The sequence below is a fragment of the Taudactylus pleione genome, unplaced genomic scaffold (genome assembly GCF_031769625.1).
Source record: "Taudactylus pleione unplaced genomic scaffold, aTauple2 ptg000381l, whole genome shotgun sequence".
Classification (NCBI taxonomy): Eukaryota; Metazoa; Chordata; class Amphibia; order Anura; family Myobatrachidae; genus Taudactylus; species Taudactylus pleione.
In genome coordinates this window covers 3,138,267-3,156,853 of record NW_028284782.1, presented here as the reverse complement: position 1 = coordinate 3,156,853, position 18,587 = coordinate 3,138,267, and the positions used below count along the sequence as shown (strand labels likewise).

At 44.7% G+C, this 18,587-nt stretch overlaps 1 protein-coding gene across 1 annotated transcript in view; it reads right to left on the bottom strand.

Annotated features, from left to right (window-relative positions):
* Window positions 1-18,587, bottom strand: part of GCNA (germ cell nuclear acidic peptidase) — an 82,400-nt gene that overhangs the window by 28,528 nt on the left and 35,285 nt on the right. The window contains exon 8 of the mRNA XM_088445485.1: window positions 2,302-2,452. Coding sequence (XP_088301611.1) covers window positions 2,302-2,452 — 151 coding nt within the window. The remainder of the gene's footprint in view (window positions 1-2,301; window positions 2,453-18,587) is intronic.

The window sequence follows — 18,587 nt, the reverse complement described above, 5'->3', positions numbered from 1 at the left end:
GATTTCTGTTTATTAAATTAGAATTGGAGGGTGCACGGTCATTGGCCAATCTGTATGCTCCCGCAGGACCTCAATGTCTTCTTTTTCCAGATGTGTGTGGGTCATGCCTAAAATGAGCTGACAGGTGGCTGTGGAGCAATCAGCTCATTTTAGGCATGACCCAGGTCGGATAACCTGGGTCGCCCAGTTTATACTGCACCATTATCCAGGTCCATCCTGGGTCCGACCCTGGTAGCTACCTGGGTTGGATTGCAAGGTCACTTGACCTGGTTTATTTTACAGGAACCCTTTTATACTGAGCTGAACAATTTTTGATAATGATGGGTCATTAGAAACAATATGTCCACTATAAGATTTAGTGAAGATTTAGGTCTAGTCCGTGAGTGCCCCAATACAGGAATACCTTTTCTCTTTTTTTTTTTGTTTGCATGCTCTGTATTATATAGGAGGCAATGACCTCTATACTACTTCTGTCCATATGTTTATCTGGTGAGCCTATTCCACACAAGTCCAACCAATCATTCCCCCTCTGAGACAACTGGCTGATTTGCTCAGCTTGCACTGCCCGGCATTTGATTTACTCCCAACACCACCTTTTGCTCTATATTCCTCCCCAAAGTTGACAACCTATTTCCCAATATGTCCGTGCCACTGGGGGGGGGGGGTCATTGGTATCTCCAGGGTCTATATTAAAGATATAATTCTGTGGACCAGTCCACTTTAGTTCCCTACACGCCCTCAGGTACAAGCATGCTGCCACACACTTTCCTTCTGCTATTCTCATATTTACAGGTTTCTAGTTATGTTTAAAGTAACTTCAATACATTGACCATAGCTGACAAGAACTATGTGCTAGATGGGGCGCTGCGTTGCCACTCCTCACCAAGTTTTGGTTCTTCATACATATACAAATGCACCCATTGACTACTAGAGCTGGACACTCTCACAAAGGGCTTGGATAACTGGTCTACAACCTTCCCAGGGGAAACTTTAGGGGACATACTACGTTCTGGTGTACAGTTAATTCTGAAATAGCCTCCACAACCAATGATGAAATGATCCTTAAATTGTTCGATTGCTCCTACTTACTGTAACTCCTAAACTATGGTTCCTTATTGGTGAACCATCCACATCTACTGGTTTTAAATGTCCACACTTAAAGGCTAACTTCCTACATTGAATGTTGTGGTGTCAGTGAGTAGGGTTCTTGGAACTTTGGGCCTGATTCAGAGCCGTTCGCTATTTGCGGTCGTTCGTTCAAAAACAAGGGGTGGCTATTCAAATGATCCGTTCGCAAATTGCAGTCTGTTCACACCTATAAGTCTGAACGAGCGTGCAAAACATACGCTCGTTTATTTGTTAAAAACGCCCCCTGGCCGCTCGCACCATACGTCATGTCCGCTATTTATTAGATTAATCGAGTACATCGACCAGCGTATGAACTGCTCGCTATTCTTGTGGTTGGTGTTTGCTACCACAAATTTGCGAGCAGTTCTGGCTATAAAATAACCCAGTGACGTGGTCAATGACGCTGCTGTATTAATTATGCACACCCATAATACGCCCGTTTTGACCTTTAAGCACGCCTGCGTTCGGATCTCCACTCCCCATTTTCAAGCACCTTCCCCTGTTACCACCCACATACGCCTCATTCTGTCACTCAAAATAGCAGGCACTCGCTATATAGCGTACAAACGATTTTTGGCCGCACTGACTGGTTCGCGCATGCGTACTAAAAACCGTACGCATGCGCAGATGTGCAAACATCGCTCGGAACGAGCGTACTGCCGCTAACGAGCGGCTCTGAATGAGGGCCTTTGTCCTATAAGTTGTTCAGAGAAACCTCGGGACTGACTTAGTTATAACAAATAGATGGGTATTTTGGAACATATACTCTTCTGACCCTCCTGCTCAACTGAACCACAGGAATCTGCTGCACATAGAGAGGGTTGCTACTGCTGCCAAGCAAAGTATTCTATCCCAGTGGATGTTACCCCGGCTCTCTCACGTGTTTATCAGTTTATCAATGGACATTTCAGTCCAATTTATGGTATAGAGGCCTGACAGATTTTTTTCTATTTGTTCTCCTCAGACCAAAGACATCTTGTGCTGGCCACCGGCTCGCCCCCATAAGGACTCTGGTAGCTTGGGTATAACCACCCTCCCGACTCCACCTCTTTGTTTGTTCTCTGAACCAGATATCTCTCACTGCACTTGTAATGGCTTTGCTACTTTGAAACTTTTCAATAAATTAGATCTAAAAAAAAAACACACACTTGAAAAAGAAAAGGCATAACTCACATGGTCTCTGGAGGTGGCTTCTCAATGTAATCAGGTGGTTCTTTCAAACCTCTGTCTGAAGAGAAATATGGACTGGAAAAGTCTGTCTGTGATTTGGGTTTCTGCCTCTCCTTTGTGTTCGTGAGATCAATACATGGCACTTTTGTTGGTTCTGAAATGGGAAAAAAAATACATGTATTGAAAATAATCAATTTCTATTTAGTGATTTAGTAAGGTTCCACTATTCTCGAACACCAGTCTCATTACAAAAGGTGAGGTGCAGATTCAATTAAGCATGAGGTCAAGTAGGATCACAGAATCCTAGTGGTGCAAGCAAAATCACAATTTATACTTGCTGATAACTCCTTTTCTTTTAAAGTACTTAATCTATTACAATGGCCTAAGCGATATACTAGATTGGGAAAAACAGATTAAAAAAAAACACAACATTGACAATGCATCTTTTTCTCCTTCATATGATCTTGTGGACAGTGGAGAAACTTGGTTTTTGCATTTTGACCCATCAGCATAGCGTCCATTTGTGGAAGGCCAAAACATTTTATAAATAGATGACAGACTTCCCCAATTTAGGAGCCATTCCCCCCAAAATGAATTACCTTCAGCTTAAACAATACAAAACAACAATCTCCTTGCCTGCGACATAGAATGTCTAAGATGACTAAAGCTGGGCTTATGGTGCAAACACACGGTGAGATTTTTCTTCATATCTGAACGATAACAATTGAAAAAAAATCTTCAATCGTTCATATCTGAAGGAAAAGCTGACATATCTGTCAGATGAACGATTTCAACGATGCGCCTTCCCGATGGTCAGATAACGATATCTGACATCTGATGTGTTTGCAGTCAGACTTGGACGATTCCATTCATTTTAATGCAGTCAAAAATCGTTCAAATCTTTGGTAAAATCGCTCATCTGACCGTGTGTATGCTCCAATACACTATACAATTATCTGTTAGACATCTAGCCAATCTGGCTGGTTGGAATGAAAACCTGGTAATGTATGAGAGCAAATGGCAATCATCCATTTGCTCACAAACACTGGAAAATAGCCAAAAATGGTTGTTCAGACAAATTGGTTAAAACACACAAATGTAACCAATTTGAACAATTTTTTTTTGTCCTTTTTCCAGTGTTTAAAACCATATGATCGACTGTCATTTGCTCTGTCGAAACCGGATAATTGGCGAAGACAGAATCTGTTTGCAATTGGAATCTGCGCAATGCTATCTTGTGAAGGGCGACAAGACTCCATCTTAGAAATAAAATCTCACAACACTGTTTTGAAAAAAAGGTACATAGTCAGCCTTCCTCAAACACGGGCAGACAGTGTTTAGCACATAAACACTAACTTATTAGCGTTTGGAATCCTATACAAAGCCCATCCTGGAGAAAATCCCTATACCATAACACGACACAATATACCGTGGTGCTATGAGCACTTTTACATAAGAATATATGAGCTGTGGCAATTGTAATGTAGCCTAGCTATGGAGCTACACAATTGAGTCCATCCCCACAACCAAAACAAGCAGAATAAAGAGTGAGGCTCCGACTGCGCTGCTGGAAGCCTCCACCCTGTATGAGAACTAAATTCACTGTATAAACACATTTTGCAATTGCAGTTTAAAAACAACATCAGAAAAATACATGTGTGCATATATATATATATATATATATATATATACATACACGTGTGTGTGTGTGCGCGCGCGCGCATATGTGGCCCATCATGCATGGACTTACATGTATAATATCACACACAGACTTATATTTGAAAAGTAGCAAAATTCCCTGCAACTCATACACACAATGTTAAACAGAACACAGTCAGCTTTTTAGTGATCCTTCCCAAAATCATACCGGCATTGCCACACACACACACACATAGATGCCCTTCCAGCTTAGTGCTGCTCGCCGAGTGCCCCACCGACCCTCAGACGCACAACGCAATTCAGTGCTGTTTCTCCCCGCATACATACATTTAAAAGCAATGGTCCCGTAACGCAAAAAGGATAATTATTACTTGGTTTAAATGCAATGTCAGTATATAAAGAAATGAATGTTTTCTGTAACTATAGCTTAGTAAATGACAATTGGACTGTGTTTGGTGCCGTACTGATCTACTCTGTTTCAACAGCGTTCCGGTGGCTTCGGTGAGAAGATCAGAACATGCGGCTATGAAATATGAATGTTAGAGAGAATAACTTCTTGAAATGTTGTATGCCATAGTTTAGACTAGATTTATTATGCAGCGGGAAAGTGGACACAATCAGGTTGTTGGAGGCTGGGTTGTGTCTTTGCACTGAATATGAATTGTACCGTAACGGAAGAAGAAGAGGAACCAATGAGAACCTGCCAACGTATTCTATTGTATTGCTTATCCTAGTACGGGTATATATGTGAGTGCTCTGAAACAAGATGCTAGCCTGCAGTGTTCCTGTTTATGCTGTCGGCGGAGGTCTCAATCTTGATGCCGGTATCTGGTCCCAGAGCGCACACGTATGTATACTGTACTTGGGGTCTGTATAATTTCTTTTGCGCCTAAATTGTGTCTGGATCAATTGCGTGTAACTGTCTGAACTTTTACCTGAATATCACTTGTGCTTTGGAACCACAGATTCCACGTCTAAGTCTTTATTTATGGTGTGACTGCGTACGCAAATTAGCGTCATCCTTAGAAGGTATAGGCAGGACATTAGAAGGTATAGGAAGGTGTGTATAGAGGTTCATTCTAATATTAACAGCTCCCATACATTACCAGGTTTTCATCCCAACCAGCCAGATTGGACATATTAAGTTTCATTACATTCAAGACAAGAGTTTTGCCATTTCCACTATCATTGCTTTGCTAATGGAGCCTCCTTCGAGATATATGAAGACAACCACTGTTCTATTTTCAAAATGTATTTATGACTTCCACCTGCGATGTAGAAGGACTCAGCAATAGCATGCTCCGATGCTAACTTAGTCCACTGATTGAGATGTAGTTCGGGGAACTAGCATATTCACTAGTGCTGGATGTAAACCTGCAGCTTGTGTACCGGCAGATTGCAGCTTCTCTTACGCCGGAGCAGCAGTAGAGGAGGAGAAAACATGTGACCGTCACCTATCGCACCCAGACGTCGGACCATATACTGCGCAGCTACACAGGAGGGGGGGGGCTGACTGGGGCCTGAGACAGGTGGAGGATCTCAGAAACACTTGCCCCATACTTGGTAGCCACTGGAAGTTGGCAACCTGGAAATTGCCACTGCTTGGGACCAGTGGTAAGAGGATGAGTGAGCCACATATTGGTCGCCAGATCCCCGCACCTGGTGGTGAACGTCAAGCAGTGTAACTATTTGGGAAAATGGGACCAGAGTGGAGCCTGATACGGTAGGGAATATTGAAGGAGAAGTGTCAGGTGGGAGTGGACTCTAGGTAAAGGACAGTGAAATAAAAAAAAACACAATGTCTGACAACTATAGCAAAGGGTTGGTTCGGGAGATTGGATGTACAAAGAAGCTGCATGACTCTGGGAATGGGGGGAACTAAGTAAACCCCTTTTAGTTGATATGTGGGATTTGATAGAACTTTTCATACAGTGGTGATTTAATAGCTATAAAAGGAAAAGAAGAGGTTTATTACTGCATTAGAGATTTGCAAATAGACTGATCAGCAATACTTCAGGAATAATAGGGGATGGAGAAATATCATACAGCACCGATGCGTGGTAGAAATCAGTAAGCCAAAGCTGAAAGAGGCAGGTGCTGCAGGAGTATCAAAGATTTCTGCAACCAGCTCTCCACAAGCCGGGGTCTTGGCATATGAAACAACCAGATTGGACACAACAATGGCGTCCAATTCAGCCCCATCTTCCCCTGAATGTATAAACCTTATTTATCATATGAAGACGTACATGCGATTAAAGAGACCGTAACGCCCCTTACTCAAAGAGCAGGTGGCTGAACAAACTGCCCTTTACACCAAAATGAATGAAATGAGAGCAGCTGCAACATTAAGGTTTTGACTGCAGCATTACAAAAATCAGGAAAACAAATGTGATCCAAATTGTACGATCTAGAAAATAGATCCACAAGGAAAAATTTGAGAGTAATGGGGCTGCCTGAGAATACAAAGGGTGTAGCGTTTAATCAATTTCTATGCAATTCGTTACCACAGTTACTTAAAGTGCAAGAAGAGTATGGGAATGGTGGTGGAGCGGGCCCATAGATTGGAGCCCCTGAGGAAAAATTACCACAAACAGTGGTGTTCAGATGCCATAATTACAGTCATAAGGAGGGTTTTTGGACTGTTTCACGTAGATACAGAGACATTATCTGGAATGATACTAAACCGATTATCTTTGAAGACTTTTTAGCAGAACTTGGGAGAGCGCGAAAAGTTTTCACCCCTCTGTACAAAATTGTTTAAGCTTGGAAAGAAATTCGCCCTGATGTATCCTGCCAGTCTTAAAATATTTGAAGGAGAATCTGTAAAAGACTTTGCTCAGAGGTAGAGGCAGAGATGTATATAAAACAAAAAGGAGAGGAGAGGAAAGGAGGAAAGAAGTGGAGAGGAGGAAAGGATAGGACTAGATTAATAGCTCGGTAAAAGCAATATTATAATATTTAGTTTGAGTAAGGGAGATTTAATAGGATTAATATGGTGAAATTAGTAAAATGGGGGAAAGGGGAGAGAGAGGAGAGGAAAGGAGAACAGGGGGAAGAGATTGGAAAGGAAAGAAGTCCAGATTACTAGGAAGGCATTAAGTAATGTCACTGAAATGATGACACAAAGGGCTGGAGTGTGGCTAGGAGCTATAGGAGCCCCTTTGAGACGGGGTAAAGTTTGATTTATAATAAGTATTTTAGACTAGGGAGTCGTTAATAAAGTGTCTTCCAGGTCCTGAATAAGGCCCTTGGATTTAGTATAGTATGTTGTGTGTAAGTAGGGTGTATGAGGATGGTTTTAGGCAACATTTTGATAGAAGTGCTCCGATTCTTTATAAATACCTGAGAGGTATGGAAGGTTCAAGATCAATATTGTAAGGAGATATGAATACACTTAAGGAGGGATACATTCACCAGTTAAAAGGAAAAAACTGCTACTATATCTTAGAAAGCAGAAGTTAGATATGGTTATATTACAAGAAATACATTTGTTACCTCCAGAAATTGTGAAATTAAATATACTGGGTTGGTCTGTGGTGGCCTCGGCACCATTTCATTCTAAAGCGAGGGGAGTTCTTGTTTTAGCAAGGAAAAATATATAGGTGGAGATATTGACATCTATAGTAGACCCAGAAGGGAGGTTTTTGATTATAGACACTAATTTATCAGGAAGCAGATATGTGCTATGTAATGTGTATGCATCTAATGTGCATTTGAAAAAAAATAATTATATACCCATTTAAGTTATTTTCCTTAATTGTAGGAGGGGATTTAAATTCAACAACTTTTATTAACGGATGTGTGGAGATCACAACATCCGCTAGATAAAGAATATACGCTCTTATCAATGGTGCATGGTACACTATCCCTTATAGATTATATACTTATGGCGGACAAATTATTGTCTAAACTCAGACAGGAAGAGCCTGCATGTCTGTCAGACCATTCTTTAATATGTGCACAACTCACTATGGAGACAAATAGGGGGCCTTTTAGACCATGGAGATTTCCAATGCATATGTCGACTTCAGTACATTGTAAAAAGAGGGAAAAAAAAGTACTGGTGAGCAGAGTTTAAGAAAAATAACGAACAGGGAAAAAATGAAAATATAGAGAGTCATTGGCAAGCTTCTACAGCTGTGGTTAGGGGGAGGATAATAGATTATGTGGCCAAGAGGTGCTGGGAAATGCCATCATTATATAAACACAGAGGCCTTCCAAATATAAAACTCGCACTTCACCTGCAACTCTAAAGGAATATAATGAATTTAAAATACATTTTGAGGAGATCTTATTTAAGTTGGATGAACGTTATACGTTTAGGACCCAATATAAATTTGATGTATTCGGTAATAAAACAGGAAGACTATTGTCTAACTTAATAAAGGAGTCAAAGTCGGCTGTTAGTATTTCAAATCTCTGTAAGGCAGATGGTACTTCTACAAATAGTAAGGAAATAATGGAGATATTTATACTCAGCCACCGATTGATAATAAAGCTAAAGGGGTGTCCTGGATTAAAATATATAGTTTTGCCACAAGTAGGTAGGGAAGAAGTAAAATAATGGCATGCCCCAATAACAAATATAGAAGTGAAGACTGAGATTCTGAAGTTGAAATCTTTAAATCACATGGGCCCAACGGTATGTCTGGGGAATATTATAAAATATTGGGTCCAAAGATAGAGGGTGCCCTAACTGAAGTTTTTAATGAATTTATTATGTCGCGTACGATACCTTTTTATTTTAACAATGCTATTATTAAAAGACTCCCAAAGCCTGGGAAGAAATCAGAAATCCATAATTTTCTATGTTTTTGTGATAATCTGAATTTTGTACCAGCATTAGAGAAGGTAAAGGTAATTATAAAGATTAAAGATGTGTTTGACCCAGAAGGGGTATTGTTTTCATTACAAAAGTTGATCAATACATAAAAAAAAAAAAAAAAAAAAGAGATATGGTAAGAACTTACCTTTGTTATCTCTATTTCTACGAAGTCCATAGGGATCCACAGGAGACCTTGGCTATAGGCGATGACGTCAGTCTCAGGCACCTCAATAGTTAAACCTCTCCTACACCACGCCCTCAAGCCAAGGCACCTCAGTTTCGTAACAAGCCAATGGCCGGAGGAGGAGAAGAGAGAAGGAAGAATTTGTGGAACACACAAGTATCAGACTCTCACATACAGAAGGAGACGGAAACCGTTGACCAGAACACAGCCCAACTGCAGCACAGGTGCGACAGGGTGGGAGTCCTGTGGATCCCTATGGACTTCGTAGAAATAGAGATAACAAAGGTAAGTTCTTCCCATATCTCTTATTTTCTACTGCAGGGTCCATAGGGCTCTACAGGGGACCTTGGGGATGTCCCAAAGCAATCTCCTTAAGGGTGGGAGTGCTCCTGTGCAGAGAGGAGAATCGGCGGCCCGAAGGAGGCATCCTGAGAGGCAAAGGTATCGAATGCATACCTTAGGACTGTATGGACAGTAGACCAAGTGGCCGCCTTACACAGCTGAGGCACCACGACGAGCTGCCCACGAGGGACCCACAGACCTAGTAGAGTGAGCTTTGACAGAGGACGGAACAGGAAGGCCCTCATGAATTTAAGCCTCTGATATTGCCAGGCGAATCCAGCCTGCTAAAGTCTGCTTAGTGGCAGGCCATCCTTTCTTTCAGAAACCAAAAAGGACCAACGAGTCCGACTTCCAAATGAGTTGGTACGGTCCACATAGGTCTTTGGAGCCCGTACCACATCCAAGGAGGCCTCACCAGCTGAGAGGTCTGGGGAGTTAAAGGCTGGCACTACAATTTCCTCATTAATGTGGAAGCTGGATACTACCTTAGGCAGGAAACCAGGGCGAGTACGAGGAACCGCCCTGTCCCTATGAAATATCAGAAAGGGGGGGGGGGGAAGACAAGAAAGAGCCCCCAAATCAGTTACCCTTCTGGTCGAAGCAATGGCCAGAAGAAATAAATAGTTTTAATAGCAAGCCATTTTAAATCCACTGAGCCCAGTGGTTCAAATAGCATTCCTTGTAGAGCCCTAAGGATCACACAGTCAGATCCCACGTAGCCACCGGTGGGATAAAAGGAGGTTGGATGCGAAGCACCCCTTGCATAGAGGTATGTACATCCGGAAGGGTAGCAATCCTACGCTGAAACTTGTTTACCAGAAGTTGAAATACTTCCTGAAGTGACCATTCCCCTGGGTGTACGTCGTGACGGCTTAGGAAGTCCGCTTCCCAGTTTAGGACTCCCGGAATAAACACAGCTGATATGGCTGGGAGATTCACCTCTGCCCAAGTCAGGATGCGGGACACTTCCACTAGTGCCGCCTGACTTCGAGTGCCTCCTTGGCGGTTTATGTAGGCCACTGTGGTAGCGTTGTCTGACTGGACTTGCACAGGATTCCCCTGAAGTATGAGCCGTGCTTGTTGAAGAGCCCTCAGAACCACCCTTCGTTCCAATATATTTATTGGCAGCACTCCTCCATTGTCCACCTTCCTTGGAAGAAGTGTGGACCTGTCACTTCACCCCACCCCCTGGAGACAGGCGTCCATCGTCAGGAGGACCCACTCTACAGTCCAAAAGGGACGGCCCTTTGTAAGGTGACTTGTATGATGCCACAAAGTCAGAGACAGACGTTCCTCCGGAAACAGTACCAACGTCTGCGTTCTTATCTGGCGTGGAGATCCATCCCATCTGGACAGGATCAGTGTCTGTAGAGGCCTGGAATGGAATTGGCCATATGCTACCATGTCGAAGGTCGACACCATGGAGCCTAGCAACTGCATTGCCGAGTGGATCAACACGCAGCGACTGCGCAGGCAGCTGCGAACCCGCTGCTGCAGCGTGGTTATCTTGTCCCTGGTTAAGAAATCCTCTGTTGAGAATCTAACAAAGCCCCGAGATGTAGCAGCCTCTGTGAAGGCATTAGTGAGGACTTCTTCCAGTTGATCAACCAACCGTGGCTTTGTAGCACTGTCAATGTCAGTTGCAGATGCTGAAGAAGCAATTCCGGAGACCTGGCCAGCAATAGCAAGTCGTCCAGGTAGGGTAATAGACGGATCCCCTGAAGACGCAGTCAGGCCGCCATTACCACCATAAGTTTGGTAAACACCCTGGGTGTCGTGGACAGTCCAAACGGCAGGGCCTGAAACTGGAAGTGTTGATTTAACACTGCGAACCTGAGGCACTTCTGGTGAGCCGAAGCTATCAGGGACGTGCGGGTAGGCATCCTGTATGTCCAGAGACACCCTAAAATCCCCAGGTTCCATAGCCAGTATAATTGACCACAGGGTTTCCATCATGAACCGGGGTGTTCGGAGGAACTTGTTTAGGGACTTGAGATTCAGGATAGGCCTGTATGTGTATGTACCATTCGGTTTTGGAACCAAAAAGAGAGTGGAATAATACCCCGTTCTCCTCTGGGGAATAGGTACTGGAACTATAACTCCCTGTAGGAGCATAGATCGAACCACTCTCTGCAGTACCAATGCCTTTTCCTGATGCATCTGTTGTCCCGTAAGGCAGATTTGATGTGGCGGTCTGTTTTGGAACGAAAGGGCGTACCCTTGAGACAACTTCCCTTACCCAAGTGTCTGTTGTGGTATGACACCAACACTGGACAAACTGAAGAAGTCAGCCTCCCACCTTGGGGTACCCCAAGGAGAGGCCCATCCCGTCAGGCTGAAGGTTTAGCCTCGGGCTTGGCAGCTGGAAGCCTAGCACTCCAGGCCCGCTTTTTTGCTTTGTGACTTTCTTAGTTCCAGACGGTCCTGGAAAGGACTGAGCCTTGGCCTTACTCTGAGGGCGGAAGGTTCAAAATGACCGAGTTCCAGAAATCGAGGGTAATGGGGCCGAAGGTAAACAGGCAGACTTGGCAGCCGCCAAAGTGTCCAGAATTTTGTCCAAATCTGGACCAAAAAGTACCTGGCCGTTAAAGGGTAAACCTTCTAACCCTTTCTTGGACTCCGCATACGCCCTCCAAGATCGCAACCAGAGAGAGCGTCTAGCAGACACTGCAGCCAATGAAATGCGGGATGTTCGCATACTAACATCCAGAGAAGCCTCATTCATATATGTGGCTGAATCTCTGAGGAAACCTACCAAGTCCACTTGTTCACTGGTAGCTTCTAAAGGCAAGGACGCCTCCAGGGCATTAGCCTAACACTCCATTGCCCTGGCCACCCAGCATATAGCCATAGCTGGCCTAGCCACTCCCCCTGAAAGAGAATAAATGGACTTTAAGCATATTTCCACCTTCCTGTCCGTGACATCCTTTAATGATGACATGGATGGCATAGGGAGTGACGCACTTTTGACAAGGCGCGTAATATGAGGATCCACCTGAGGTGGAGTTTCCCATTTAGAGAAATATTTCTCCTCGAACGGATAAGTGGTCTCCAGTCTCTTCTTTGGCTGAAATCTCCTGCTTGGAGTTTTCCATGCTTCTTCCAAGTGTTCCACCAGCTGATCAGACAGCGAAAAAGCTGTCACTGAACTTTTAACTTCTTTAAAGTAAGCATGTTTGGATTTCCATGGCCACACGGACCGCACGGATGAGACCGTGCACATATATTTTGGACTTGGGCTCCGCCTCTTTTAGAGGGAGCTCAGATTCAGATAAATCCTGTAATTCCCCATCATCAGTCGACATATCATCCTGATAGGAAAGAGATACTGTCTTCCCAGTCTACGTACTAACAGAACGTTGGAAAGGCTCCCCCTGTAACACCTCAGTCAGGTTTTGCACCTTATTGGAGAGTGTATTAACTCACACAGGTTCCGACTGGGTTTGGTAGGGAGTAGGTTGTAAAGGTATACTCTGAGCCACAGCCAACTGTCTGGGGGTCCCCTGTGATGCAGATGGCATAGCAAGCTGCGGAGTGTACCCCAATGGTGAGGTCACTGGTGGTGCAGCAAGCCGACCCATCAGGGTATTTAGTGCTTGTGCAAAGCAAGCCCATGGAGGCTCTTGAGAAGAGCTGGGCCCAGCAGGTAATCCTGCATTCCTGGTACACAATCCTACCACAATAATCTCTTATGCCTCTCTTATTCCAACCAAGCATCTGTTGCAGGACTGTATGAGGGGTAGATCAGCCTGACCAGACTCACTGCCAGACATTGTAAATGTATGTGTCAAACTCCTCAGTACAATAGTCATTTGAACTGTGAAGCAAATTAACCCCGCAAGGGCTAGTGAAAGAGAAAGTACAGGGATAGATATAATGGCTGACACAGAAATACAGGCAGACAGCGCTAGCACAGACACATACAATGCCAGGAAAATCAACTAGCTAGACCTTGTGTCTAGTAGGAATAGTGCTGCATACACTGACCTGCTTAGAGGAGAGGTATGTAGGGGGTCCTAGGCACCGCAACTCCCTGAGACCAGCGCTTAAGCACATATAAAATGGCTGCCGGACTCATAGGGGGCGTGTCTGAGGGAGGAGAGCTGCCTGCACCCACCAGGCCGCAGTGGAAAGGCGCGAAGTGCAGGGGGCTGGCTGTGCAGTACAGGGAAGGCCCGCTCACCTGGCATGATATTAACCCCCGGGATGCTGACAACGTCCACACGCTGTGGCCCGCTATCCCTGATGGTAAAGTGTCAGAGCAGGCGCAATGCCTGTTAAAACACGCAGCCGCTTCCACTTGACCCCCACCTGGGAAGCCTACAGGACTGATGTCAGCGGGCGCCCGCTGCTTACCTTAACGTCTCCCGTGAAGTCCAGCCACAGTCCTGGGCGCTTTTGCTATCCAAAACCCCCAGACACCCGACGAGATCCCTGGCGCCATGCCAGCGTCTCAGCCCTGGCGGGATGTCGGAGTGGCAGCATGGGCGTCCGCTGGTCTGCCCCTGCTGACCACTCTTGTTTTTTAAAAGTTTTCTGGGGCTGTCAATGCAGCCTCTCTTGAAGTGACCCGACTCCGTGCCGAGCGCCTACGAAACTGAGGTGCCTTGGCTTGGGGGGCAGGGTATAGGAAAGGGGCCTGGTGCATCTTGGGAGCACAAGTTTAACTATTGAGGTGGCAGAGACGGACGTCATCGCCTATACCCAAGGTCTCCTGTGGAGCCCTATGGACCCTGCAGTAGAAATACTCAATTTTATATGTACTGTATTTACAACTGCGTCATATATATATATATATCTATATCCATAAGGAAAAATAATCACCTGCACATACACTTCTAAAAAGGCAGCTTAAACCAAGTGATAAACACCTAATCACAACATAGACTATACAAAATAAAAGATGGCCAAGTTTTTTTCAAGGGTATACCAATCCCACTTTGAATGGGAGAGTCAGTGTCTCCAAAATATAAAAAGAAAATGAATATTCAAAATAAAAAAAAACTGTTTAAAATAAAATAGTTCTTATAGTCACGTATTGTCTGGAACGATCTTCCTCACACGGATTGTCAATCGGTCTGCTCCAGCAGAATCCAAAAACGTCTCATGTGTCTTGACACCTTGAAAAAGACCTAAATTAGATTGAAACGAGTTGTATTTGCGGGCCGCATCACCTGGGACCTTGAGGTACAGATCTATAGGGGGAACTAATGCAAAAATACCCCTATATGTTCTATACTGTACCTTTCTTAAAAGGACACACATGGTACGCAGCCACTTATTTGTGTTTTGATATGAATAAACATTTACTGTTTTACACTATGGATGTGTTCCCTTTATGTTTCATATGACTTGTTATTGAGGAACCATTTGGCACTGGGGTACCCTTAGTGTTAGGAAAAAAAAAAAGGACCTTTACTTGAAGGAATCAGGTCTGGATTGGATTCTGGTGGAGCATACTGATTGACACTGTCTCTCATTCTAAGTAGGATTGGTATACCCTTGAAAAAGTGCACTAGACCATTATATTATATACACACACACACACACACACACACACACACACACACACACACACACACACACAGCGGGTAAAATAAGTAGTGAACACATCAACATTTTTCTTAATAAATATATAAAAATATTTGTAATGGGGCTATTGTAATGAAATTGTCACCAAATGTCAACAACCCATGCAATCCACACATGCAATGAAATCAAACCATAGATGTTCATAAATTAAGTTGTGTAATGTGAAATGACACAGGGAAAAAGTATTGAACACATGAAGAAAAGGAGGTGCAAAAAGGTATGGAAAGCCAAGACACCAGCTGAAATCTATCAGTAATTAGAAAGCAATCCTGCCCCTTCTCAGTGCAAATTAATATAAGCTGGTTCAGTCCAAACTGATGGCCTATAAAAAAAAGGTGTCACACAAGAAACATCTCATGATGGGTAAAAGCAAAGAGCTCTCTCAAGACCTTCGCAACCTTATTGTTGCAAAACATACTGATGGCATTGGTTACAGAAGTATTTCTAAACGTCTGAATGTTCCAGAGAGCACTGTTGGGGCCATAATCCGGAAGTGGAAAGAACATAATTTCACCAGAAACAGGCTACGACCAGGTGCTCTTCGCAAGATTTGTGACAGAGGAGTTAAAATAATTATCAGATGGGTTGTCCAAGAGCCAAGGACCACTTGTGGAAAGTTTCAGAAAGACCTGGAATTAGCAGGTACAATTGTTTCAAAGAAGTAATGCACTCAACCGCCATGACCTGTATGCACACTCACCCCGCAAGACTCCATTGCTGTAGAAAAAGCATGTTGACGGTCGTTTAAGCCTGTGAAATACTGGGAGAATATAGTCTTGTCAGATGAGACCAAAATTTAACTCTTTGGATGCCATAATACACATGATTGGAGGAGAAATGGCACCTCACATGACCCAAAAAACACCATACCAACAGTGAAGTTTGAGGTGGGAACATCATGGTGTGGGGCTGTTTTTCAACATATGGTACTGGCATACTTCATATGATTGAAGGAAGGGATACATGGAAAAATGTACCGAGACAGTTGATAAAAATCTACCGCCATCTACCAGGATGCTGCAGATGAAACTAGGGTGAACATTTCAGCAAGACAATGATCCCAAACACACAGCCAAGGACACTCAATTGGTTTCAGAAAGAAAATAAAGCTGCTACAATGGCCCAGCCAATCTCCTGACTTGAATCCAATTGAAAATCTATGGAAAAAACGAAAGATCATAGTACATAGAAGAGGCCCATGGAACCTTCAAGATTTGAAGACTGTGTGGAAGAATGGGCCAAAATCACACCTGAGCAATGCATGCAACTAGTTTCTCCATACAGGAGGCGTCTTGAAGCTGTCATTACCAACAAAGGCTTTTGTACGAAGTATAAAATAGATTTCAGTAAGCGTATTCATTACTTTTTCCCTGTGTCATTTCACATTATTAAACAACTTAATTTATGGACATCCACGGTTTGATTCCCTTTCATGTGTGGATTGCATGGATTGTTGCTGACATTTGGTGAAAATGTCATTACAATAGTCCCATTACAAATATGTAGAAAAATATGAGATATGGTAAGAACTTACCCTTGTTATCTCAATTTCTACGAAGTCCATAGGGTTCCACAGGATACCTTGGGGTATAGGTGATGACGTCAGGCATCGGGCACCATAGAGTTAAGTTTCAGCCTCCCAGGATGCACTAGGGTCCCCCTCCTATACCCCGCCCCCGAGCCAAGGCATCTCAGTTAGGTACCACCAAGCCATAGGCTGGAGGAGGAGAAGGAAAAGAGAAGAAAGATCTGGACACACACAAGAATCACATTCTCACCAGAGGAGACGGAAAAACCGGTGACCAGAGTAAAGCCCATCTGCAGCACAGGTGCGACAGGGCGGGAGTCCTGTGGAACCCTATGGACTTCGTAGAAATAGAGATAACAAGTTCTTACCATATCTCATATTTTCTACTTCAGGGTCCATAGGGTATCCACAGGATACCTTGGGTATGTCCCAAAGCAGTATCCTCTAAGGGTGCTGAAAGGAGAATCCGCCGCCCGAAGGAAGCATCCTGAGAGGCAAAGGTGTCAAACGCATAATACCTCACAAAGGTATGGACAGAGGACCACGTAGCAGCCTTGCAGATCTGGACTGCAGAGGCACCACGTCGAGCTGCCCACGAAGGACCCACAGACCTAGTGGAATGAGCCTTCACAGAAGGAGGAACCGGCAGGCCTTCATGAAGATAAGCTTCAGAAATAGCCATACGGATCCAGGCTGCCAAAGTTTGCTTTGAAGCAGGCCAACCCTTTTTACGGAAGCCATAGAGGACAAACAAGGCGTCAGACTTCCTAAACGAAGAAGTGCGGTCAACATAAGTCCTTAAGGCCCGCACAACATCCAAAGTGGCCTCACCCACTGAAAGGCCGGGTGAGTTAAAAGCTGGAACAACTATTTCCTCGTTAACATGAAACTGGGAAACAACTTTGGGAAGAAAATCAGGACGAGTGCGTAGCACTGCCCTGTTCCCATGAAAAATCAAGAAAGGGGGTCTACAAGAGAGAGCCTCTAAATCAGAAACACGCCTGGCCAAAGCTATGGCCAGAAGGAAAACAGTCTTAGCTGTAAACCATTTAAGATCCACTGAGCCCAGTGGTTCAAATGGCGGTCCTTGGAGAGCTCTCAGGACCACAGCCAAGTCCCAAGGCGCAACGAGTGGAACAAAAGGCGGCTGAATTCGCAGAACGCCCTGCATAAAGGTGCGCACATCAGGGATTGTAGCAATCCTACGGTGAAACCAGACAGACAGGGCAGAAACCTGTACCTTCAAAGAAGCAAGGCGAAGCCCGTGGTCTAGTCCCGCTTGTAGGAAGGCAAGTACACGAGACAGACGAAACTCCCGCGGTGCATAACCTCTCGGTCGACACCACTGGAAGAGCGTATGCCACACGCGATGGTATATCCTCGCGGAAGACTGTTTCCGAGATCTTGGCATGGTTCGTACCACAGAGCTGGAAAACCCCCTGGACCTTAACATGGCCGTCTCAACAGCCACGCCGTCAAAGACAGCCGAGTCAGGTCCGGGTGAAGACAAGGACCCTGTGACAGAAGGTCCGGTCGGAGCGGTAAGAACAGAGGACTGTCCACGGACAGACACTGAAGGTCTGAGAACCAGTGCCGTCTGGGCCATGCGGGAGCTATCAACAGGAGCGTCCGTCCTTCCTGTTTGAATTTCCGGATTACCCGTGGAAGAAGGAAAACCGGAGGAAAGAGATAAGCAAACCGGAACGTCCACCGGACGGACAGAGCATCCACCAGAGACGCCTCTTCGTCTCTTGTGCGAGACCAGTACACCGGCAACTTGTTGTTGTGTCGGGACGCCATGAGGTCGATCTCTGGAAGACCCCACCTGTCCACCAGCAGTTGAAAAACGTCCGGGTGCAGGGACCATTCCCCTGGATGAACGTCCTGGCGACTGAGAAAGTCCGCCTCCCAGTTTAGCACTCCCGGGATGAAGACAGCTGATATGGCCGGAAGATTGCGCTCCGCCCATACCAGGATCCGAGACACCTCTACGAGAACCGCCCGACTTCAGGTTCCTCGTTGCCGGTTTATGTAGGCCACGGTGGTAGCGTTGTCCGACTGGACCTGCACTGGGTGACCTTGGAGAACCCGATGTGCCTGCTGGAGAGCATTGAAAACCGCTCGGAGTTCCAAGATGTTTATTGGAAGCTCTGCTTCTG